The 24,908-nt window shown below is 36.2% G+C and overlaps 1 protein-coding gene across 3 annotated transcripts in view; it reads left to right on the top strand.

Moving 5' to 3' along the window:
* Nucleotides 1–24,908, top strand: part of SASS6 (SAS-6 centriolar assembly protein) — a 46,857-nt gene that overhangs the window by 16,410 nt on the left and 5,539 nt on the right. For all 3 annotated transcript variants that reach the window (XR_008997074.1, XM_036883884.2, XM_036883885.2), the window contains 6 exons: nt 1,774–1,968; nt 2,084–2,173; nt 2,250–2,429; nt 2,760–2,841; nt 6,341–6,477; nt 8,350–8,478. Coding sequence is in view for 2 of the 3 variants with exons in the window: in XM_036883884.2 (XP_036739779.1) it covers nt 1,774–1,968; nt 2,084–2,173; nt 2,250–2,429; nt 2,760–2,841; nt 6,341–6,477; nt 8,350–8,478 (813 nt within the window). In the remaining variant the exon portion in view is untranslated. The remainder of the gene's footprint in view (nt 1–1,773; nt 1,969–2,083; nt 2,174–2,249; nt 2,430–2,759; nt 2,842–6,340; nt 6,478–8,349; nt 8,479–24,908) is intronic.

Below are 24,908 nucleotides of genomic sequence, written 5' to 3'. Positions count from 1 at the left end.
TATTATTGTCATATGAATGGTAGAAAACGTAGATTTATTGTCTATCATGTTTAAATACAAAGATCACCAGTGTTACTCCAGCTTGCAAGATTTGCCACTCCATTTCACCAGTCTGTTATGCTTAGAAACTACAGCCTGACTGATTTTATATGTTCAGATCAACATAATCTGCTTCAACAGTGGATTTCTTCAGTTCATCTTCTCTACCCCCATTTCACACCAGTTAGTAAAACCTTTCAGTTTTCACAGTACATTGGGTAGTCTAAATGCTTCATTGTAATAGTATATGATTTCTTTTTAGCTCTCAAACTGGCCAGTGTATAAACAGTGCTTTATTATGTTCACTTTTATATAATCTAATCAAAATATTTATTCTAAGATTTGCATGAAACTTGAAAATTATGAGTCCTGGAAACTGTTTTCTTAGCTGTTGAATATTGTTACCTAATTAGCTAAATTATACTTCTTAGATATTATTGCCCTAAAAATAGTAACTTGCTATACCATTTATTATTTATTATGTGCCAGGCAGTATGCTAAGCAATTTAAAAATAAAGGTTTTTGTGAAGATTAAATGAAATAATTTATGAACTGTTTGTTATTTTCATTTTGCAAATGAGGGAACTGAAGTTTAGGGAGGTTAAGTAGTTCCCTAGATTATACAGAAGAGGTAGGATTTGAATTCATGTCTGTCTAAAAGCAAAATATGTGCTTCTAAAACTGATATAGTACTCAAAAATTACTTTGTGAAAGTTTTCTCATGTGAAAGTTATCTAGGAATACCGTATACTGGGCTTTGTATATTGGCAATATTTGGGTTGGTATTAGCTGATTGGAAAGTGATGTAGTCTAGATTTTTTTTTAAATCTATTTTTATGTAATCATTGTTTGCTTGGTTTTGCTTTAAAGAGTGAACCAAAAGGAAATCCATAAGTGCTAACATATTTGTTGACATGAATATATGAAGAAGGTAGATTATAAAACAGTCCTTTTAAAAAAATGTATATATATATAAACAGAGAAAAAAGTTAATTATAGATTGTGGGTATCCATGAAATAAATTGGAGAGCTCATAAATGTCCACTTGCCCAGATACACCTCATGCTGAGTCAAAATCTCTTGGGGATGGTACCAGACATCAGTAGTTTTTTTTTTTTTTTTTATCATATAGGTAGCATTTTTATTTTTATTTATTTATCGACATATCATTGATATACCGTCTCATATTGGTTGCAAGTGTATAACACAGTGGTGTAACAGTTACCTATATTATTAGGCATCAGTAGTTTTTAAAGCTTTCCAGGTGCTTTCAGTATGCAGACTAGATTGAGAACCACTGCTTAAAAGGTAGAATGATAGAGCTTTTTATTTATTGTCTGTATTTTGAAATTCTATTATGATGAGCATTTATTAAGTGGTTTTTTAAAAATATAAACTTCAAGACATCAAAAAATGGAATTTCTTGTTATTGGTTTATGAAAGTTGTAGTAATTTATTCATAAATCAGGATTGTTTTATTTTCCCTTGTTATGATTGATTAGCTATTAATGTATTTTACAGTTATATTCTAAATATATTTATATGTAATTTACAAATATATATAACTAAGAAGTTATGTATATATACCTTTAGAGAGACTTTCATGTCCTTCAAAAGAAATTGGTACTAGAACTTTAAAATGATTAAACATACTTTTTATATTTTAAACATTGTAATTAAAAATAACCAGACCAGCCAACTTACCTTTTTCATAATTTTTTTCCCCTCCATTAGGAGCTCCAGCGGGCTAAGCAAGAAATCCTCTCTTTGCGAAGAGAGAATTCTACACTAGATGCTGAATGCCATGAAAAAGAAAAGCTTATTAATCAGCTACAAACAAAAGTGGCTGTTTTAGAACAGGAAATCAAGGATAAGGACCAGCTTGTTTTAAGAACAAAAGAAGCATTTGATACAATTCAAGAACAAAAGGTCTATTTAAACATTTTCTAAACAAATTGATGTTCACATTTACAAGTGATACTGTCCCTAAATAACACAAACATCCTAATTATTCACATTTTTAATATTTAAAAACATATATTAGGTGGCTTTAGAAGAAAATGGTGAGAAAAATCAGGTTCAACTAGGAAAACTTGAAGCTACAATAAAATCATTATCAGCAGAACTTCTCAAGGTTTGTTTTTAAAAACAATAGAATATTAATATTTCATTGAATTATGTAGAGATATACATATGAGGCTCTTTTACAGGCAAATGAAATTATCAAGAAGTTACAAGGTAATCTGAAAACTTTAATGAGTAAATTGAAACTGAAGAATACAGTAACAATTCAGCAAGAGAAACTCTTGGCTGAGAAGGAAGAAAAATTACAAAAGGAACAAAAGGAATTACAAGATGTTGGACAGTCTCTCCGAATTAAAGAGCAAGAGGTAGTTAATATTTTATATTTGTGTGTGTGTGACTGTTTGCAAAGTACAACAAATTTCGTGAGATACATTTTTTAATTTTCTACTTTGTTGTATTAGAGAATGGCTTTTTCTCCCCAAGAAGATGACTAGATATCATGATTCAGATACCTTGAGTGTTCAGCTATATGCATGTGTGTGTGTATACCAGTATACATACGTATATATATTTATGTAGCAAGCTAATTTTATTCTTACTTGATAATTATTAGTAATCTCTTATTTATTAGTAATACATTTCTTCAGTTTTTCTTTTAACCTTTAGTATGCTTACTATGAGTATTGACATTTCAGGTATGCAAATTGCAGGAACAATTAGAAGCTACAGTTCAAAAACTAGAAGAAAGCAAACAGCTTCTAAAAAATAACGAAAAATGTAAGTATTTTACCTTTTTGTGTTACTGAGGTTTGTGGTTTTATTATTTACTTTTCTTTATTTCTTTTAAATTGAAATACAGTTGATATATAATATTTTGTTGGTTTAAGGTGTAAAACATAATGATTTGACAATTATATACAGTACTAAAGCTCACAGTTAAATGTAGTGACCATCTGTCAACATACAAAGAAATTACAATATTATTGGCTATATATCCTGTGCTGTACTTCAATCCCTGTGACTAATTTATTTTATTATTTGAAGTTTGTATTTCATTATCCCCTTTACCTATTTCAACCCCACACACCCATGGGAACCATGGGTGTTCCCATGGTCTGTTCTCTGTATTTATGAGTCGGTTTGTTGGTTTGTGTTTTACATTCCACATATAAGTGAAATCATACGGTATTAGTTTTTCTCTGTCTGGCTTCACTCAGCATAATATCCTCTGGGTTCATCCATGTTGCACATGCCAATATTTCCTTCTTTTGTGGATGAGTAGTATTCCATTCTATATATGTACCACTTTTTTGCAGGAACTTTTTTTTATCTATTCATCTACTATTGGACATTTAGGTTGATTCCATATCTTGGCTATCGTAACTAACACGGCAGTAAACATAGAGTTATATGTCTCTTTGAATTAGTGATTTTGTTCTCTTTGGGTGAATTCTGAGAGGTGGAATTACTGGGTTATATGGTGGGTATAATTTTAGTTTTTGAGAAACCTACATACCGCTTTACTACACCAGTTTACATTTCCACCAGTAATGTAAGAGGAGGGTTCCCTTTTCTCCACATCCTTGCCAGCATCTGTAATTTCTTGTCTTTTGGATAGTGGCCATTCTAACTAGGGTGAGGTGATATCTCACTATGGTTTTGATTTGCATTTCCCTGATGATTAGTGAATTTGAGCATCTTTTCATGTACCTGTTGGCCATCTGTATGTCTTCTTTGGAAAAATATCTATTCAGGTCCTCTGCCCATTTTTAAATCAGATTATTTGTTTTTTTGGTGTTGAGTCATATGAGTTCTTTATATATTTTGGGTGTTAACCCCCTATCAGATATATCATTTATGAATATATTCCCATACTGTGGGTCGCCTTTTTGTTTTGTTGATGGCTTCTTTTGCTGTGTAGAAGCTTTTTAGTGTGATGTAGTTCCACTTCTGCTTTTAACTCATTTTTACCTGTGAAGCTCTTTATCTCTTTTTTAATTCTGAATGATAACCTTGCCAGGTAGAGTAGTATTCTTTGTTGTAGGTCTTTTTCCTTTCAGTACTTTGAATATATCATGCCACTTACTTTGGCCTGTGGAGTTTCTGCTAAAATATCAGTTGATGACCTTATGGAGTTTCCCTTGTATGTAATTTGTTGCTTTTCTCTTGCTGCTTTTAAGATTCTCTCTTTATCTTTAATCTTCAACATTTTAATTTTTATGTGTCTTGTTGTGGACATTTTTGGGTTCATCTTGTTAGGGCTCTGTATGCTTCCTGGATCCTGGATGTCTGTATCCTTCCTAGTGTTAGAGAAGTTTTCAGCTATAAGTTTCCCACCCCTTTAACTCTGTCTTCTCCTTCAACTCCTGTAATGCAAATGTTTTGACATTTTATGTTGTCCCAGTGTTCCCTTATCCTCATTTCTTTTTATTCTTTTTCTTTTCTGCTATTGAGCTTGATGGTTCCCGTTGCTGTCTTCCAAGTCACTGATCCATTCTTCTGTGTCCTCTAATATGCTCTTGGTTTCCTCCAGTGTATTTTTCATTTCATTTATTGTATTCTTCATCTCTGATTGGTTCTTTTTTATATTTTTTATTTCTTAAGTTTTTCTTGAGTTCATTCTTCTCTGAAGTCTGTTGAATATCTTTATAACTGTGACTTTGAACTCTTTATATGGTAGGTTGCTTAACTCTGTTTCATTTAGTGTTTTTTTTTCTGAAGTTTTATCTTGTTCTGTCCTTTGGAGCATATTTCTCTGTCTCCTCATTTTGTTTGATGGTCTGTGTTTGTTTCTATTAATTAAGTTAAAAAATTACCTCTCCCAGTCTTAAAGGAGTAGCCTAGTGTAGGGAGATCCTGGGTAGCCTGTGTGTACCTGGTGGTTTTAGCTGGAGACTGGGTGAGGCTGACGGGAGTGGGGGGCTTGTCCTGGTGTGGGGTCTGTGTGTGCACATGAGCTGTGCTGGTGAGGTGGGGGTAGGTGGAGGACATGTTCTGGGGGTTTCCCAGGTGTGTGCCAGCTGGCCACAGTGGCAGGGCAGTGGTGGGCGGGGGGCACAGGTGGGGAAAATTCAGTAAGTGCTACACTAGTGCTGCCTTGGTGGGACTGTTGGGCCTCTGTGGGGCTTGTTTCGGCATGGGCAGGGCGGGAGGCCACCTCTACTGTCTGGATTTGATTTGTGTGCCTGACCCTGCTCCCAGCCACACTGTCAGCATGTGGAGGGGAATGTAAACAGTGGTACTCATCAGCTTTTCCTATCCCAGGGAGAATTCTGCAGTTCCTCGGCTGTTTTGGGTGCGTCAGTTCAGAAAATTGGTTTCTTTCACTCACAGTCTATATGCACTTTAAGCTGTGGCTTTTTCTGTGTACCTGAGGGCAGGCCAGTCTGCCCTCAGTTCCCTCAGTGATATCCGTCCCTACCGCAGGTTGCTGAGTTGAGAGTGGGGTTCCCACAGTTACCATGTCTTTGTCGCTGCTGCTTTAATGGGGGCTCTCTGTCCCTCAGGTGGAAGGTATTCACCTATGCCTCGGGCTTCCTCAGGAGTAATTGCTCTGTATATAGGTATAGATTTGGTGCATAAGGAGAGGTGGGTTCAGGTTCTTTATATGCTATTGTCTTCTCCAACCTCTGGTTGTATTCTTAACCTAGAATTTTTATTTGAATTCATAAAAGCTGAGATTAATCAAGATATTGTTATATGTAAAGAATTTCTGTTTTAAATATGCTCTTAGTTTATTTGCTATAGTAAATTGTATCATCTGCCTTGTAAAAGCAGTTACCATCAGTATAGAGAAACCATATCAGGTGTCAGTAACCCCAAAATTAAAAATGTTGAAAATACTATTATTTACTGCTTAAATTCTTCACTACTTCTTGTTTTAATTTCTGTGTTTACCCAATAGTAATAATAAGAATTATTTGAAACTAAAATACAAGATTAAGCTTTTAACATTTTCTTAGTCTAGTATTGGTTACCAGACATAAGAGTATGAATGTTAAACTGTAAGATACCGTTCTAGAAATGAAAGCTTCAAAGACTTCCTTGACTAGCAGAAATATATGCTTATGAAAAAATAACGAATCCTTTGTGGCAGTTGCTAAAATAAGAATCTTTAATGATAAAAATTTAGGTGAACCTATGATCTGTTATATAAGGTTGTTTTAAAAAACTTAAAATTTAAAAAGTTTCAGTATACTCTTTAAATGTTTTAAATTATTAGAAAAATTAAAATAGTCAAAGTCTTTTTACCTTGTTTCTTATTCTTTTATTTAAGTAATCACATGGTTAAATAAAGAACTAAATGAAAATCAGCTAGTGAGAAAGCCAGATGTGTTGGGATCTTCTACCACTCCGCCTGTACATTCTAGTAGCAACACAGTCAGAAGTGGAATTTCTTCTAATTCTAATGTGGTAAGATTTAAATTAAGATGTGAAGGGTCTTAGTAAATTTCCTCAAACAAAACATATTCCCAGATAGTTTGGAAGTCTCTATGACTTATGGTGCCGGCACTAATAGGACAGGAGTCCTGCAATTAGCACAGAAGTAGAGTTTAACATGTGCTTGGAAGTGGGATTTGCTCATACCAAAGAGGCTGTACTTCAAGGCACGCTGTGTAAAATTTTGATGGATACTTAAATCACTCAGTAGTAACTAAAGCAATGCCAAACCCACTGAGAAGCTGAACATGCACACAGTGTATTTAGGAGGCCTCAAGGAGAGAGAACAGGGTTTAGGCTCAAGTTTGGAACTACAGTAGAAGGAGCTTAAAGTGAATTCTATTTGAAAAAGAAAAGAAGAAAAGCCCTATGATCAGGCATGTCAGCTCTAGATTCTAGAAGAAACCAGTTATGAGATATAGGCTTCTAGCTCCCAGGACCAGGTCTCTTGCCTTTTCCATGCAGGAAATAAGAGGGGAGAAAAAGAAAAGCAGCTCTTTCTTTTGAGTGTGGGAGTCAGCTTGGTCCCATCAGTTAGGCCTAGGTGTCACTTGGAGCTGGCTTAGCTCTCATAGCTAGGCCTGAGGGCTCTCCTGTTGAACTCATCAAATTGCACAGAATATCAACATTGGACGAGGCCACTGTGTGACTGAGATGGTACAAGACAAAAGCAAGACCATCCCATAATTGTGTCTGAACACAGACAAAAATAATTTCCAAATCACACAAATGAGCGAGCATGCTTCTATCCTGCCTAATGTGAGTGACTGCTGTGGCTTCATTACCAGTTACAGCCTTGGCCTTAATACATTCCTCCAACCTCATTAGATAAGATTTATTCAGATAATCCAGTCATACAGTTATCCCCATTTCCTCATAGTGTCCAATTCACAACAAGGTCCCTCTTTCCTAAATGGTCCCTTAAGTCACCTGACATGTATCTAAGCCCAATAAATAAGTCTGTTTTTTAACACCCTCTTACTGAGACTCTCCTCTCTCTAGGTTTTTCATGGTGTGTAGTCTCCCCTATTGCAAGGAACAGCAAACCTCATGGTGTACACCTCTGACAAGTTTCTGGTAGTCTTTGGCTGGAGGGCACTGGCAAAGGATTAAAAATGCAGAATACCTAATTGAATTTTTAATCTACCCTAGTAAATCAGGTAGCATTTGAGGTTTAAAGGATGGAAGGAATTACTGCTAAATTGGAAAAGGAGCAGAAAAAAGTAACTGGTATTGAATTACAACTTGAAAAACTTGTAGGTTTAACCTAAATAACTGATGACAAATAGCTGTGTGAAAGGTATTTTGTCATATGGCCACTGATGTTGCTTCTTAAGATTTGTGTTTCATTCGTCCTCTTACAACAATAAACTGTTTTCATAACATTAGTTAATGCTGATGTCACAATTTGAAAATTAGTGGCAAAGCAAATTATTGTTCTAATTAGTATAAGAGCACAGATTGTTTTTATTCAGTCTGGCAGAAAATTACTTTTATCCCTGATATTGGTCTATGAGTTCAGTGCTCCCAAACACCCTTTTCAGAAATGGGAGTCCTAGAGAGAATCAAGATGGTCCAGAGATCTTTGTTTTAACTTAGTTCAAGGGCAGGTTCAGTGGTTTGTTTTGTCTAAGCTTGCATAACTGCTCTGAAAACCCAAGTGCCCAGCCTCATGCTTTATAATAAAGCAGAGTTTTGTGGGGTCATGGAAAACAAAACTGGTCTCTGAGACTGTGCTCTTAAACTATTAGTTGTTTTATAATAGATGCTGATGTCTCCTGAATCAGTAAGTACTATTTAGAACTAATTTCTCATCCTTACCCTTTTTCATGTTTTTATTTTTAGGTTGATGGTAGACTGACTTACCCAACCTGTGGGATTGGTTATCCTGTCTCCTCTGCATTTGCATTCCAGAATACATTTCCTCATCCTTTATCTGCTAAAAATACTATCCACCCGGTTTCAGGACCAAAGGTAGCCAAATTAACTAATACTTGAAAAAAAAAAATACAGCAACTTACTAACAGACAAATATTTTTCATCTTTTAAAAATTAATTTATTCTTTGATCAGTTGCTAGTATTAGGTAATGTGTTAGATGAATATATTACTGAATATCTAGTACATATGCTTACAGGAGATACATATGCACTACATATAATGTTTTTTTTTTTTTTTTTTTTTTTTTTTTTTTTAATTAATAATTATTTTTTATTGAAGGGTAGTTGACACACAGTATTACATTACATGAGTTTCAAGTGTACAACACAGTGGTAGAACATTTATATACATAATTCTAGGTTCCAGCTATGAACCTACCAGGCTGTTACAATATCTTGACTATATTCCTTATGCTATACATTACATCCCGGTTACTAATTTATTTTACCATTGGAAGTCTGTCCTTTTTTTTTTGTGAGGGCATCTCTCATATTTATTGATCAAATGGTTGTTAACGACAATAAAATTCTGTATAGGGGAGTCAATGCTCAATGCACAATCATTATTCCACCCCAAGCCTAATTTTTGTCAGTCTCCAATCTTCTGAGGCATAACAAACAAGTTTTTACATGTAGAACAAATTCTTACATAATGAATAAGTTACATAGTGAACAGTACAAGGGCAGTCATCACAGAAACTTTCGGTTTTGCTCATGCATTATGAACTATAAACAGTCAGTTCAAATATGAATACTCATTTGGTTTTTATACTTGATTTATATGTGGATACCACATTTCTCTCTTTATTATTATTATTTTTAATAAAATGCTGAAGTGGTAGGTAGATACAAGATAAAGGTAGAAAACATAGTTTAGTGTTGTAAGAGAGCACATGTAGATGATCAGGTGTGTGCCTGTAGACTATGTGTTAATCCAAGCTAGACCAGGGCAATAAAACATCCACGTATGCAGAAGATTTCTCTCAGAACAGGGGGGGTGAGGTTCTAAGCCTCACCTCTGTTGATCCACAATTTCTCACCTGATGGCCCCCCTGCGACTGTGCCTGTCTTAGGTTGTTCCTCCCTTGAGGAATCTTACCCGTCTCTGGCTAACCAGTCATCTTCCGGGGCCATACAGGGAAATGTGAAGTTGGTAAGTGAGAGAGAAGCCTTATTGTTTGAAAAAGTTAGCTTTTTACTTCTTTGCATATTTATGCCCTGTGGCTTCTATGCCCAGCATTTGTCTTGAGGTATCTTTACCACCTGGAAGAATTATGATACTCGGTAAATTTGATATGAGGCACGAATTCTATTTAAGGGTTGTAATTAGGAAGGAAGAAGAAAAGCTATAGAAGTAGCAGGCGGAAGAAAACATGGGAAGATTGATTATTTCTTTGATATATCTTCTTGTAGAGTAACTTCAGCATGTATAGGTTTTAAGCTACTACTTAAATTGCACACACACATTAACATAATAGGAGTATAGTTACATAACCAAAGCATATCTGTAATTACCAGCCATCTGCAGTGAAACCAAGAAAACCAGTTAGGCACCTTAGGCATTTGTGAAAACTTATCTATGATATGGTGGATATTGTCCAACTGAACTTGAACAGTCTGAGAGAAATCAGACAAATTAAAACAACCCATTCCTGGGGACTGTTCACATGCCATATGTTCTTTTAACAATAAATAGTTTGTAGTTGTAAGACTTTGGAGCGCTACAATTTGCACTTCTCCAAATTCTTGGTTGAGTTCCAACAGTATAGATCCAGTCCAATTTTGTTGTTTTACTGTATGCACAGGCCAGCTTAGATATCTCCTTCCTCATTCCCATGGCAGGTCCAGGAACTGGTGGGATGAGTGCATCTACAGCTGTAGCAGTGCGTGGATCTTTGTTGGGGTTTTTTGATGATCATCTTCTGGCATGAGTCTTCCAGAGGGTGCAGATGTTGGAAGTTCTTTTTCATATCGTATCTTAGTTCATTTTCGGGGTAGCCCAATTAGGCTTTGATCCTCTGTATAAACACAAACAGACCCTTTGCCTACACTTTTATATGCCCTTTATACCCTTGTGTAGAACTCGTTGGAGGTTACCACACAGGAACTGCCCTTTTTTTTTTTTTTTTTTTTTCTATCACTAATCTACACTTACATGACGAATATTATGTTTACTAGGCTCTCCCCTATACCAGGTCTCCCCTATAAACCCCTTTACAGTCACTGTCCATCAGCATAGCAAAATGTTGTAGAATCACTACTTGCCTTCTCTGTGTTGTACAGCCCTCCCTTTTCTCCTACCCCCCCATGCATGTTAATCTTAATACCCCCCTACTTCTCCCCCCCTTATCCCTCCCTACCCACCCATCCTCCCCAGTCCCTTTCCCTTTGGTACCTGTTAGTCCCTTCTTGAGTTCTGTGATTCTGCTGCTGTTTTGTTCCTTCAGTTTTTCCTTTGTTCTTATATTCCACAGATAAGTGAAATCATTTGGTATTTCTCTTTCTCCGCTTGGCTTGTTTCACTGAGCATAATACCCTCCAGCTCCATCCATGTTGCTGCAAATGATTGGATTTGCCCTTTTCTTATAGCTGAGTAGTATTCCATTGTGTATATGTACCACATCTTCTTTATCCATTCATCTATTGATGGACATTTAGGTTGCTTCCAATTCTTGGCTATTGTAAATAGTGCTGCAATAAACATAGGGGTGCATCTGTCTTTCTCAAACTTGATTGCTGCATTCTTAGGGTAAATTCCTAGGAGTGCAATTCCTGGGTCAAATGGTAAGTCTGTTTTGAGCATTTTGATGTACCTCCATACTGCTTTCCACAATGGTTGAACTAACTTACATTCCCACCAGCAGTGTAGGAGGGTTCCCCTTTCTCCACAGCCTCGCCAACATTTGTTGTTGTTTGTCTTTTGGATGGCAGCCATCCTTACTGGTGTGAGGTGATACCTCATTGTAGTTTTAATTTGCATTTCTCTGATAATTAGCGATGTGGAGCACCTTTTCATGTGTCTGTTGGCCATCTGTATTTCTTTTTTGGAGAACTGTCTGTTCAGTTCCTCTGCCCATTTTTTAATTGGGTTATTTGTTTTTTGTTTGTTGAGGCGTGAGAGCTCCTTATATATTCTGGACGTCAAGCCTTTATCGGATGTGTCATTTTCAAATATATTCTCCCATACTGTAGGGATCCTTCTTGTTCTATTGATGGTGTCTTTTGCTGTACAGAAGCTTTTCAGCTTAATATAGTCCCACTTACTCATTTTTGCTGTTGTTTTCCTTGCCCGGGGAGATATGTTCAAGAAGAGGTCACTCATGTTTATGTCTAAGAGGTTTTCGCCTATGTTTTCTTCCAGGAGTTTAATGGTTTCATGGCTTACGTTCAGGTCTTTGATCCATTTTGAGTTTACTTTTGTATATGGGGTCAGACAATGGTCCAGTTTCATTCTCCTACATGTAGCTGTCCAGTTTTGCCAGCACCACCTGTTGAAGAGACTGTCATTTCGCCATTGTATGTCCATGGCTCCTTTATCAAATATTAATTGACCATATATGTCTGGGTTAATGTCTGGATTCTCTAGTCTGTTCCATTGGTCTGTGGCTCTGCTCTTGTGCCAGTACCAAATTGTCTTGATTACTATGGCTTTATAGTAGAGCTTGAAGTTGGGGAGTGAGATCCCCCCTACTTTATTCTTCTTTCTCAGGATTGCTTTGGCTATTCGGGGTCTTTGGTGTTTCCATATGAATTTTTGAATTATTTGTTCCAGTTCATTGAAGAATGTTGCTGGTAGTTTCATAGGGATTGCATCAAATCTGTATATTGCTTTGGGCAGGATGGCCATTTTGACGATATTAATTCTTCCTAGCCACGAGCATGGGATGAGTTTCCATCTGTTAGTGTCCCCTTTTATTTCTCTTAAGAGTGACTTGTAGTTTTCAGAGTATAAGTCTTTCACTTCTTTGGTTAGGTTTATTCCTAGGTATTTTATTTTTTTTGATGCAATTGTGAATGGAGTTGTTTTCCTGATTTCTCTCTCTGTTGGTTCATTGTTAGTATATAGGAAAGCCACAGATTTCTGTGTGTTGATTTTGTATCCTGCAACTTTGCTGTATTCCGATATCAGTTCTAGTAGTTTTGGGGTGGAGTCTTTAGGGTTTTTTATGTACAGTATCATGTCATCTGCAAATAGTGACAGTTTAACTTCTTCTTTACCAATCTGGATTCCTTGTATTTCTTTATTTTGTCTGATTGCCGTGGCTAGGACCTCCAGTACTATGTTAAATAGCAGTGGAGAGAGTGGGCATCCCTGTCTAGTTCCCGATCTCAGAGGAAATGCTTTCAGCTTCTCGCTGTTCAATATAATGTTGGCTGTGGGTTTATCATAGATGGCCTTTATTATGTTGAGGTACTTGCCCTCTATTCCCATTTTGCTGAGAGTTTTTAACATGAATGGATGTTGAACTTTGTCAAATGCTTTTTCAGCATCTATTGAGATGATCATGTGGTTTTTGTCTTTCTTTTTGTTGATGTGGTGGATGATGTTGATGGACTTTCGAATGTTGTACCATCCTTGCATCCCTGGAATGAATCCCACTTGGTCATGGTGTATGATCCTTTTGATGTATTTTTGAATTCGGTTTCCTAATATTTTGTTGAGTATTTTTGCATCTACGTTCATCAGGGATATTGGTCTGTAGTTTTCTTTTTTGGTGGGGTCTTTGCCTGGTTTTGGTATTAGGGTGATGTTAGCTTCATAGAATGAGTTTGGGAGTATCCCCTCCTCCTCTATTTTTTGGAAGACTTTAAGGAGAATGGGTATTATGTCTTCCCTGTATGTCTGATAAAATTCCGAGGTAAATCCATCTGGCCCGGGGGTTTTGTTCTTTGGTAGTTTTTTGATTACCTCTTCAATTTCATTGCTGGTAATTGGTCTGTTTAGATTTTCTGTTTCTTCCTGGGTCAATCTTGGAAGGTTATATTTTTCTAGGAAGTTGTCCATTTCTCCTAGGTTTCCCAGCTTGTTAGCATATAGGTTTTCATAGTATTCTCCAATAATTCTTTGCATTTCCGTGGGGTCCGTCGTGATTTTTCCTTTCTCGTTTCTGATACTGTTGATTTGTGTTGACTCTCTTTTCTTCTTAATAAGTCTGGCTAGAGGCTTATCTATTTTGTTTATTTTCTCGAAGAACCAGCTCTTGGTTTCATTGATTTTTGCTATTGTTTTATTCTTCTCAATTTTATTTATTTCTTCTCTGATCTTTATTATGTCCCTCCTTCTGCTGACCTTAGGCCTCATCTGTTCTTCTTTTTCCAATTTCGATAATTGTGACATTAGACCATTCATTTGGGATTGCTCTTCCTTTTTTAAATATGCTTGGATTGCTATATACTTTCCTCTTAAGACTGCTTTTGCTGTGTCCCACAGAAGTTGGGGCTTAGTGTTGTTGTTGTCATTTGTTTCCATATATTGCTGGATCTCCATTTTGATTTGGTCATTGATCCATTGATTATTTAGGAGCATGTTGTTAAGCCTCCATGTGTTCGTGAGCCTCTTTGCTTTCTTTGTACAGTTTATTTCTAGTTTAATGCCTTTGTGGTCTGAAAAGTTGGTTGGTAGGATTTCAATCTTTTGGAATTTTCTGAGGCTCTTTTTGTGGCCTAGTATGTGGTCTATTCTGGAGAATGTTCCATGTGCACTTGAGAAGAATGTATATCCCGCTGCTTTTGGATGTAGAGTTCTATAGATGTCTATTAGGTCCATCTGCTCTACTGTGTTGTTCAGTGCTTCCGTGTCCTTACTTATTTTCTGCCCAGTGGATCTATCCTTTGGGGTGAGTGGTGTGTTGAAGTCTCCTAGAATGAATGCATTGCAGTCTATATCCCCCTTTAGTTCTGTTAGTATTTGTTTCACATATGCTGGTGCTCCTGTGTTGGGTGCATATATATTTAGAATGGTTATATCCTCTTGTTTGACTGAGCCCTTTATCATTATGTAGTGTCCTTCTTTATCTCTTGTTACTTTCTTTGTTTTGAAGTCTATTTTGTCTGATATTAGTACTGCAACCCCTGCTTTCTTCTCACTGTTGTTTGCTTGAAATATGTTTTTCCATCCCTTGACTTTTAGTCTGTACATGTCTTTGGGTTTGAGGTGAGTTTCTTGTAAGCAGCATATAGATGGGTCTTGCTTTTTTATCCATTCTGTTACTCTGTGTCTTTTGATTGGTGCATTCAACCCATTAACATTTAGGGTGACTATTGAAAGATATGTACTTATTGCCATTGCAGGCTTTAAATTCGTGGTTACCAAAGGTTCAAGGTTAGCCTCTTTAGTATCTTACTGCCTAACTTAGCTCGCTTATTGAGCTGTTATATACACTGTCTGGAGATTCTTTTCTTCTCTCCCTTCTTGTTCCTCCTCCTCGATTCTTCATATGTTGGGTGTTTTGTGCTGTGCTCCTTCTAGGAGTGCTCCCGTCTAGAGCAGTCCCTGTAAGATGTTCTGTAGAGGTGGTTTTTGGAAAGCAAATTCCCTCAGCTTTTGTTTGTCTGGGAATTGTTTAATCCCACCGTCATATTTGAATGATAGTCGTGCTGGATACAGTATCCTTGGTTCAAGGCCCTTCTGTTTCATTGTATTAAATATATCATGCCATTCTCTTCTGGCCTGTAGGGTTTCTGTTGAGAAATCTGACGTTAGCCTGATGGGTTTCCCTTTATAGGTGACCTTTTTCTCTCTAGCTGCCTTTAACACTCTTTCCTTGTCCTTGATCTTTGCCATTTTAATTATTATGTGTCTTGGTGTTGCCCTTCTTGGATCCTTTCTGTTGGGGGTTCTGTGTATTTCCGTGGTCTGTTTGATTACTTCCTCCCCCAGTGTGGGGAAGTTTTCAGCAATTATTTCTTCTAAGATACTTTCCATCTCTTTGCCTCTCTCTTCTTCTTCTGGGACCCCTATAATACGGATATTGCTCCTTTTAGATTGGTCACACAGTTCTCTTAATATTGTTTCATTCCTGGAGATCCTTTTGTCTCTCTCTATGTCAGCTTCCATGCGTTCCTGTTCTCTGATTTCAATTCCATCAATGGCCTCTTGCATTCTATCCATTCTGCTTATAAACCCTTCCAGAGTTTGTTTCATTTCTGCAATCTCCTTTCTGGCATCTGTGATCTCTTTCCGGACTTCATCCCATTTTTCTTGCGTATTTCTCTGCATCTCTGTCAGCATGTTTATGATTCTTATTTTGAATTCTTTGTCAGGAAGACTGGTTAGATCTGTCTCCTTCTCTGGTGTTGTCTCTGTGATCTTTGTCTGCCTGTAGCTTTGCCTTTTCATGGTGATAGGAATAGTCTGCAGAACTGGGACGAGTGACGGCTGGAAGGACTTCCTTTCTTGTTGGTTTGTGGCCCTCCTCTCCTGGGAGAACAGCGGCCTCTAGTGGCTTGTCCTGCGCAGCTGCGCGCAGACAGGGTTTCTGCTTCCTGCCCGGCTGCTGTGGAGTTAATCTCCGCTGTTGCTGTGGGCGTGGCCTGGCTCGGGCAGCTACTCCAAAATGGTGGAGTCGCGTTGGAGCAGGAGCTGCTGGGAGGCTATTTATCTCCGTAAGGGGCCTCCCTGCTCCCTGCAGCCCAGGGGTTAGGGTGCCCAGAGGTCCCGGATTCCCTACCTCTGGATTAAGTGGCCCGCCCTGCCCCTTTAAGACTTCCAAAAAGCACCCGCCAAAACAAAACAACGACCACAAAAAAAAACAAGAAAAAAAAATTTTTTTAATTAAAAAAAAAAAAATTTTTTATTTAAAAAAAAAAAAAGGTGGTCGTTCGTTTTTCTTTATTCTCCGGTGCCAGCCTCAGGCCTCTGCTCACCGGTCTTTCTGCCCTGTTTCCCTAATATTGGGGTCCCTGTCCCTTTAAGACTTCCAAACAGCGCTCGCCAAAACAAAGCAGCAAAAAAGCAAAAAAAAAAAATGGTCACGCGCTTTTCTTATGTCCTCTGTCGCCCAGCCTCCAGTGCCTGCTCACTGTTCTTGCTGCCCTGTTTTCCCAGTATCGAGGGCCCTACACTCTGGCCCGGATGGCTGGGGCTGGGTGTTCGGCAGCCCTGGGCTCCGTCTCCCTCCCGCTCTGCCTGCTCTTCTCCCGCCGGGAGCTGGGGGGAGGGGCGCTCGGCTCCCGCGGGGCCGGGGCTTGTATCTTACCCCCTTCGCGAGGCGCTGGGTTCTCTCAGGTGTGGATGTGGTCTGGATATTGTCCTGTGTCCTCTGGTCTTTATTCTAGGAAGGGTTGTCTTTGTTATATTTTCATAGATATATGTTGTTTTGGGAGGAGATTTCCGCTGCTCTACTCACGCCGCCATCTTCCGCCCCTCTCCCCCATATAATGTTTTTTGAGTCACTGTGCTTTATAAAATCTTGGGTATCAGTCTCTTTAAACCTTATTCCTACTCAGTCTCTCCATTTTTATTTATTCTTCTACTTATGTCTCCTACAACTCTCAAACCTAACTGGGATTACTGATTTCATACTATTCTATTAGCTGTGGTGACATGTTTGGATTCCATACTCAGTATTTGAAGTCTGATAGGGCAAGCTTATAGGACATTCCAAAGTGTAGTTCTGGCAACATTGTCTCAAATAGCATATGCCTAGAAATCCCTCCAATCCTTGATTTATTTGCTTTCTTATAAGGCTTTTTTTCTACCCATTTGAGTTCTTTCTCATCATTGTTATTAGATTTTTATATTGTTTTCACATCAGTTGTAATTGTATTTTCACAATAATTTCATCTACTCAGTCCAGCCACTGATTCTATTTTCATTCCAGATTCAGGTCCAAATTGATTTTTTTCTAAATCATAGAGACAAACATTTTTGAGAAGAATACTTTACAAAAGTTAGAAGTAAGGACTTTGAAACCTATTACAAATTCTTTATTAAATTAGTTTTTAGCTGCCCTAATAAAGTAAGTTGCCTGTGTTGCTTAGGCATGTGCTTCTTTTTTAGCCATTGCCTTATTAATTGCCATTTGGAGCTATGGTGAATTCTTGTGAAATGAGAATTAAGCCCAAGTTTTTATGCTTAGAATATCATTATGTAAGAGTATATTTAGATTCATTTAATTGGTTTTTCTGACATTGCTTATTAAGAACTAGATATGTGTATTGAAAGGAATGCTGTTCTTTTCTAATGAATATCGGTATACTCAAGTCTGATTGCAACTTGGGATCCGTTTTTTTCTTGAGAATTATGATTTGAATTCACAATTTCTTCTTTATTTTAAATAGTTTTCCATGTATGATGTCCAAAATGAGGACAAGAACTGCTATAGATGGCTGCTTAGTTGGTGGGATTAAATATGATTTATAAAATAATAAGATTATTTTTCTCATAGCTCTTTTGGAATCAGGAGTCATTATAATAAGGATGTTCTTAGACATAACAGTAAGACTTTCAGTGTTTCTTATATCATGATCTCCATTTTTTATTTATTTTTTATTAAGGTATCATTGATACACAATTTTACAAAGGTTTCATATGAACACTGTGGTTTCAACATTCACCCATATTATCAAGTCCCCCCTACATGCCATTGCAGTCCCTGTCCATCAGCGTAGTAAGATGCCAGAGTCCCTACTTGTCTTCTCTGTGCTACACTGTCTTCCCCATGACCCCATGTGCACTAATCATGATACCCCACAATCCCCTTGTCCCGCCCTCCCCAACCCCTCCCCTTTGGTAACCGCAAGTCTCTTCTTGGATCCTGTGAGTCTGCTGCTGTTTTGTTCCTTCGGTTTTGCTTTGTTTTTATACTCCACAAATGAGTGAAGTCACCTGGTGCTTGTCTTTCTCCGATCTCCATATTGTTTTGATCACGTATTGCCAAGAGTAAACAAAACCTAAAACAATACTCTTCAAACTTGAATCTCAAATGTATAAATATTTGTGAATTTTATGTATATACCATTCAACTACTATGTTATACAATATAGTTTAGTGGTTAAGAAAGTAGAATCTGATGTTATTTAAATCCTGCCTATATCAATGTGAAGTTGGGGCAGCCACTAAAGAACAAAAACAACATCCAACTCTCATGCTTCAGTTTCTCTACTTATAAAATGGAGCATTAATTTTATCTGCTTTACTGGACTATTGTCACAGTTAAGTGAGTTAATGCATTTGCTAGAAATAGTGTCTGATGTGTGATAAGTGCTTCATTAATGTTTCTATTATTAATGATAAAATGTACTCAGAAATTAAAGAATGAAGTTAAAAATGTATGTACTGACCTAGGTATTCTTCGCTAGCAGCTTTGGTGATTAAAATATGGCCTTGTTAGTTGCAGTAAAAAAAAAATCATTTTATTTCATGACATTGATTCTGTGATATACCTGATGTTTAAAAATGTTACTGTTAAGATTAGTGCATTCAAGTAGATATTTAAATTTGGATGCAAAAATATTACATAAGTTAAATGAAGCAACAAACAAAACCATGCTGAAGGAAATAAATGGGAATATTTTTTAAAGTGCCATGCTGACAAAATAGAACAACACTGGATAATTTTAAAGCAAGATAGACAAAATAACTTGTTTCTTTGTTTTTGAAGATAACAATAGCCAAGGATTCATTTATTCAATAAATATTTAATGAATGTCTACTATAGCCAGGTATTATTCTAGTTGCAGGAGATACAGAGTGAACAAGACAAAGGCCCTGTCACTATTGTGCTGCATTTTGTGGTGAAACAACATTATAGTACAGGCATACCTTGTTTTATTTTGGTTTGCTTTATTGTGCTTCACAAATTTTGCATTTTTTTACAAATTGAATGTTTGTGGCAACCTTCAACTCTATCAGTGCCATTTTTCCAAAAGCATTTGCTCACTCCATGTCTCTGTCACATTTTGGTAATTCTTGCAATACTTCAAACTTCTTCATTACTATTGTATGTGTTAATGGTGATCTGTGATCAGTGATTATGACTTGCTTAAAGCTCAGGTGATGGTTAGCATTTTTTTAGCAATGAAATATTTTATTAGGGTGTGTACTTTTTTTAGACATAATGCTGTTGCACACTGAAAAGATTATAGTATAAACATAACTTTTATATCCACTTTGAAACCAAAAAGTTCATTTGACTTGCTTTATTGTCGTACTTTGCTGCAATGGTCTGGAAGTAAACCTGCAAATTTCTGAGATATGCCTATAAACCAGTATCTTTCAAGCTAAACTGTTGTTAAAGAAGAGATGTTATTTGGTGTCAAAAAAGAAATACCTGTGGTAGAATCTCTTAAAACACTTTAGAATATATGATTCTGATTCTCTTTTAGTGGGATAAATGCTCATGGTCAAACATAATCTCATCATGGGGATTATAAGGAATGTGAGGAATTTTCTGCAATGAAAAAGGAGCTGAGATCAGATGACTGATTTATCTTGGTAGTGTTTAGCCTGAGGTGTGAGGTACAGCATTTCTCAGTTTTCCAAAGTGGTTGTACCATTTACCACCAGCAGTTTTAGAGTTCAAGTTGTTCTTAAATCCTTGTTAACAGTTGGTATGGTCAGTTACTTAATTATAGCCTTTTTAATAGGTGAGTAAAAGTTTCTCATTGTGATTTTAATTTACATTTCCCTAAAAACTAATTAGGTTGAGAGTATCTCTTCATGTCCTTATTTGATATCAGCATATCTTCTTTAGTGAAATAATCTGAATCTTTTGCCCATTTTTAAATTATATTTGTCTTATTATTGAGTAATAACTTCTTTGTATATTCAGAGTGCAAATAATTTATCAAATATATGATTTGCAAATATTTTTCCTAGTCTGTGTCTTCTCTTTCATTTTCCCTTTGGAAGCATGGAGATTTTTGATATGATGAAGTCCAGTTTATCAAATCCACCAACTCTTGTTCTTTTTCAAAATTGTTCCATTATTTTAGATTCTTTATATTTCCATATAAGTGTTCAGGTCAGCTTGTCAACTTCTACAAAATATTCTACTTGGATTTTTATAGGAGTACACTGAATTTATAGGTCAATTTGGGAAGAAATGGCATTTTGACAATGTCTTTCAATCCGTGCATGTTATTGTCTCTCCCTTAATCTAATATTCTTTCATTTCTGTTTTGCAGTTTTCAGTGTACAGATAAATACAGATCTTGCATTTATTTTATTTATTCCTAAGTGTTTTATTCTTTCTGATGCTTTACTGAATGTAATAATCTTATTATTTTCTCAGGATATTAATTCATGCTGTATAGAAATGTAATTGATGTTTGTATTTTAATCTTATATCTTGAAACCTGGCTAAACTCATGTATTAAACTCATTATTAATGGCTTTTTCTGCATTAATTGATATGATTATCTGGTTTTTCTTTCATTAGTAGATGTATTGGTTTTCAGTTATGTCAGCCTTGCATTCTTGGGATGAAGTTCACTGATGGAAATATTTGATCCAGTGGGTTGATTTTTTATTTTTTTCAGTTCTTCTATATCCTTGTTGACTGTCTGCTGGTTTTATCAATTACTGAAAGAGGAGTGTTAATATCTCCAATTATTACTGTGGATATATCCATTTGTATCATTTTTCCATTTAATTCTTTCAGTTTTTGATTCATTTATTTTGCAGCTCTTTTGTTAGTTACATACACCATTTGAATTGTTAGAATTGTCGTCTTCTTGATACTTGACCCTTTTATCATAAACATAATTCACTTGTTTATTTTTGGTAATTTCCCATGCTCTGCAGTCTACTTAGATATGAATATAACTACTCAGCCTTCCATCTGAGTGGTGTTTTTGTATGAAACATCTTTTCTGCCCTTTTAATCCTATGTATATCATATTTTAAATGGTTACCTGTTTTTCATTCCTTGGTTTCACCTTTCCTGATTTATTTTAATTAATTGAACATTTTTTGGTATTCCATGTTTTTCTGATGATTTTTATTATAGCTTTTGTATACTTTTTTTTAGTGGTTGCTTCAGGCATTATAATACACATTTTTAGTTTTCCGCAGTGTGTACAGAATTAATATTTTACTGCTTCAAGTGGAATATAAATACCCACCCCTTCATGCTTTGGTATTTCATGTGTATTACACCTGTATAATTGGAAATTTCATCTGATAATCTAATTCTTGCTGTCAACCATTAAATTTGACTGGAGAAGCATAGTCTGTTATATTTATGTGCTATTTACCATTTCTCTTGCTCTCCTTCATTGCTGGTTTTCCATGTTTTTTTTTTCTGGAATAATTTCACTGAATAGTAGAACATTCTTTAGAATTTGTTTTAGAGGCGGTCTTGTGGCAAAGACGTCTCTTTTTTCTTCATCTGGAAATGCCTTTCTTTCACATTCCTAAGTGATACTTTCTCTGGATGTAGAATTTTATATTTATAGGTCTTCAAAAATGTTCTAGTTCCTTCAGAAATCTGCAATTCCAATTGTTTGTTCAACCATATATAATGCATCTTTCTTTTTTCTGGCTGCTTTCAAAATTATTTTTCTTTAGTCTTCAGCAGTTTGGCAGTGATTTGTCTGGGCATGGATTTCTTTGACTTTATGCTTTTGGGGTTTGCTAAGCCTCTGAAAATTAATATCTTTTGCTAAATTTTGGAGGTGTACAACCATTATTTCTTCAAATATTTTTTCTGTACCATACTCTGTCTCCTCTCTGGGATTTAAGCTACATGAATGTTAGACCTTGGTTTATTTTCCCAAAGGTCAGTGGGCTTATTCTTCTTTCTTCTGAAATATATTTTTCTCAGTTTTTCATATTTGATCGATTCTTTTGATCAGTCTGCAAGTTTACTCCTTCTAATCTCCATTCTGCTATGGAGTCCATCCACTGAATTTTTCAGTTCTTAAAATTTCCATTTGTTTCTTTTGCACATCTGTTTTTCTACTGAGACTTTTTTTTTACATTTATTTCAAGAACATTCACTTTTACTTCTTAGAGAATAGTTATAATAGATGCTTGTAAGTGTTTTTTGGATAGTAACAGTATTTTTTGTCATATTCGCATTGACATCTGTTGGTTTGTCTTTTACCTTGTGAATTGCTAAATTTTTCCTGGTTCTTTGTTGAGTGATTTTGTATCCATGTGTCTATATCTTATTTAAATCCTATGGAGAATGTGACGTTTTTTTTTAGCAAACAGTCTTGTTAGGTTCAAGTTGTAAGTTCTGATTTGCTTCAGTAGGCTCTGGTGCCTGTGTCAGTTCAGTCTTTAAAAACTTTGCCATGTTGTTTGGATCTGTCAGTATGTGTGCCATCTAGTGCCTGACCTGCGATCTGGTCATTAGTTTACCCTGTAGTTCTGTTCTCAAAGCCTTTGGTATGCTGATTAGGATTAGATCTTGCCTATCTAGCTTGGAAGTGAGGCTGGAAATTCATACACAACTTTATGGGATATCTTTCTTGAGTTCCTTACTGTGATTTGCCCCAAATTTCCTGAAACCCCAGGGTCCACCTTCCTGGTTTCTAGCCAGAAGCCATGGGCTTAAGTTCCCCTGTTCTGCCATGCAGTTCCTGCAGTTGTGTCTGCATTTGGTGCTATGTTTTGGGAGGGCAGAGAAGGAAAAAAAGTGATAAGAATTTGCCCCATGCTTGTGTGACCATAGTGCCTCTGGTCTGAGGGTTTGATTCCTCTTCGTTTCCCTTCCTTTAGAGTTTTAGGTGTTGTCTAGTCATTGCTGCTGTCACCACTTCACTATTGTGTCCTGTCTTCCTTACTGTCACTTCTGCTTCCACAGAATTGCCTGAGGGTTGGGGCAGAAGAGAACTATGAAAAAAGGGGGATTTCTTCACTCTGTTTGACCCGGAGGAGTTCCTTTTTTCATTTCTCAGCAGAAAGAAGAATCTACCTTGATACTAATATCAAGTTAGGTTCTAAGAGTCATCATAAGTGCATTTGTTTATAACTCCAAGTGAAGCATTTGTTTGCATTCTTAAATGCATTTTCTAATAGGATTGCAAATCAGTCCTTTGAAACTTTAAAATCAGGCCACTCTTTTCTTCCTGATGAGATATTCTGTAGGGTAGTGATTGTAAAACTTCACTGGCATCAGAATCATCTGAAATGAATAAAGTAGAAAAATGTAAATGTCGTAATCCTATTGCTCACACATTAATTTTTTTTTTTAAACAAATGCCCTGAAATTCTTATAGTTACTGGGATAAAATGAGTTATTTTTATTGCTTTTGGTTTCTCTTGCCTTCAGTGTGTTTGATTGTCCTCAATTACAGTTCACGTTTATTACTTAACATTTTCTGCCCTTTTACTGTTACCAATCTGTCTTTATGTTTAAATTGGATTTCTTTTAGATATCCTGTAGTTGACTCTTATATTTTTACCCATTCTAACATGCTGTCTTTAACAATTCAAAATTTAATGTATGTATTATTAAAATTTATCAGCTTGCTAAAGCCATTCTTTCTTTGTCTCTTTTCTGCTCTATTCCTGTTTTCTATTAAATTGTTCATTTTGTTTTGCATTTCATTTTATCTCTACTGTTGGTTTTATTTTCTTCTTGTTCTCATAATATACATTGTCATCATTCATTTTAGATATTGAATTTGTCATCTCTAGAAGTTCCATTTCATTCTCTTTTATGTGGCCCATTTTTCTCATACTTCTGATTTCCACCAAACTCTTGTTAATATTTATAATTACCTTAATTATAAATTATTGTGCCTTTGTTTTATCATTTCCGAATCCATTTCTATTAACTGATTTGTGTTGGTATAACTATTTTCTAGTAATTTTTGATGGAGCATAGAACATTGTCAGTGTTACATTGTTGATTGTATGGATTTTGTTATCTTCCTTTTAAGAGTGGTAGGTACGTAAGTTACTCGTGGATCATCTTGATCTCTTGAGGCTTTCTGCTTTTTTTCTTATAGCTTTAGTAATGTGCATCTAAAGTAGCTTTTACTCAAGAGATAGTTCAGTCCTATTACAAAGCCCCTCACAGCCCTCCACTGAATGCCCTAAATGGTTACCAAGGACTGTCCACTTTGTCTGTATGGGTATGAATGTTGGGATTGTTCAATGTGAAACTCTCCTTTATTTGCCCAGCCTTGTTGAGTTTTACCCTGTGCATGTACCTAGTACTCAGCAAAAACTCAAGAGGACCCACGTGCAGATTTCCTTAGCTTGTTCCTCATTGTAGCTCCTGTTTCATCATAATTCTGCCCTGTGGACTCATCACTCCAAATTCCCTGAACTCTGATCTTGATCTCTATATAGCAATTATATTCGCCCTGTGTACCTGCAATCAGGAGATGCCTGTAGTTAGAAAGCTGGGTTGATGGTAGAGATTACACTTCTCTGAGAGTTCACAGTCCTGTACTTCTGTTGTCCAGAAACCATTCTTTTTGTTATTTTGTCCAGTTTTCAATTTATGGTTGGTGTTCAGAAACTTTATTATATATAAATATTTGATACTTTTTCTTAATTTTC

This window comes from Manis pentadactyla, chromosome 4 (assembly GCF_030020395.1).
Source record: "Manis pentadactyla isolate mManPen7 chromosome 4, mManPen7.hap1, whole genome shotgun sequence".
Taxonomy (NCBI): domain Eukaryota; kingdom Metazoa; phylum Chordata; class Mammalia; order Pholidota; family Manidae; genus Manis; species Manis pentadactyla.
The sequence above is the reverse complement of the archived record's forward strand: the minus strand, read 5'-3'. Positions and strand labels throughout refer to the sequence as shown.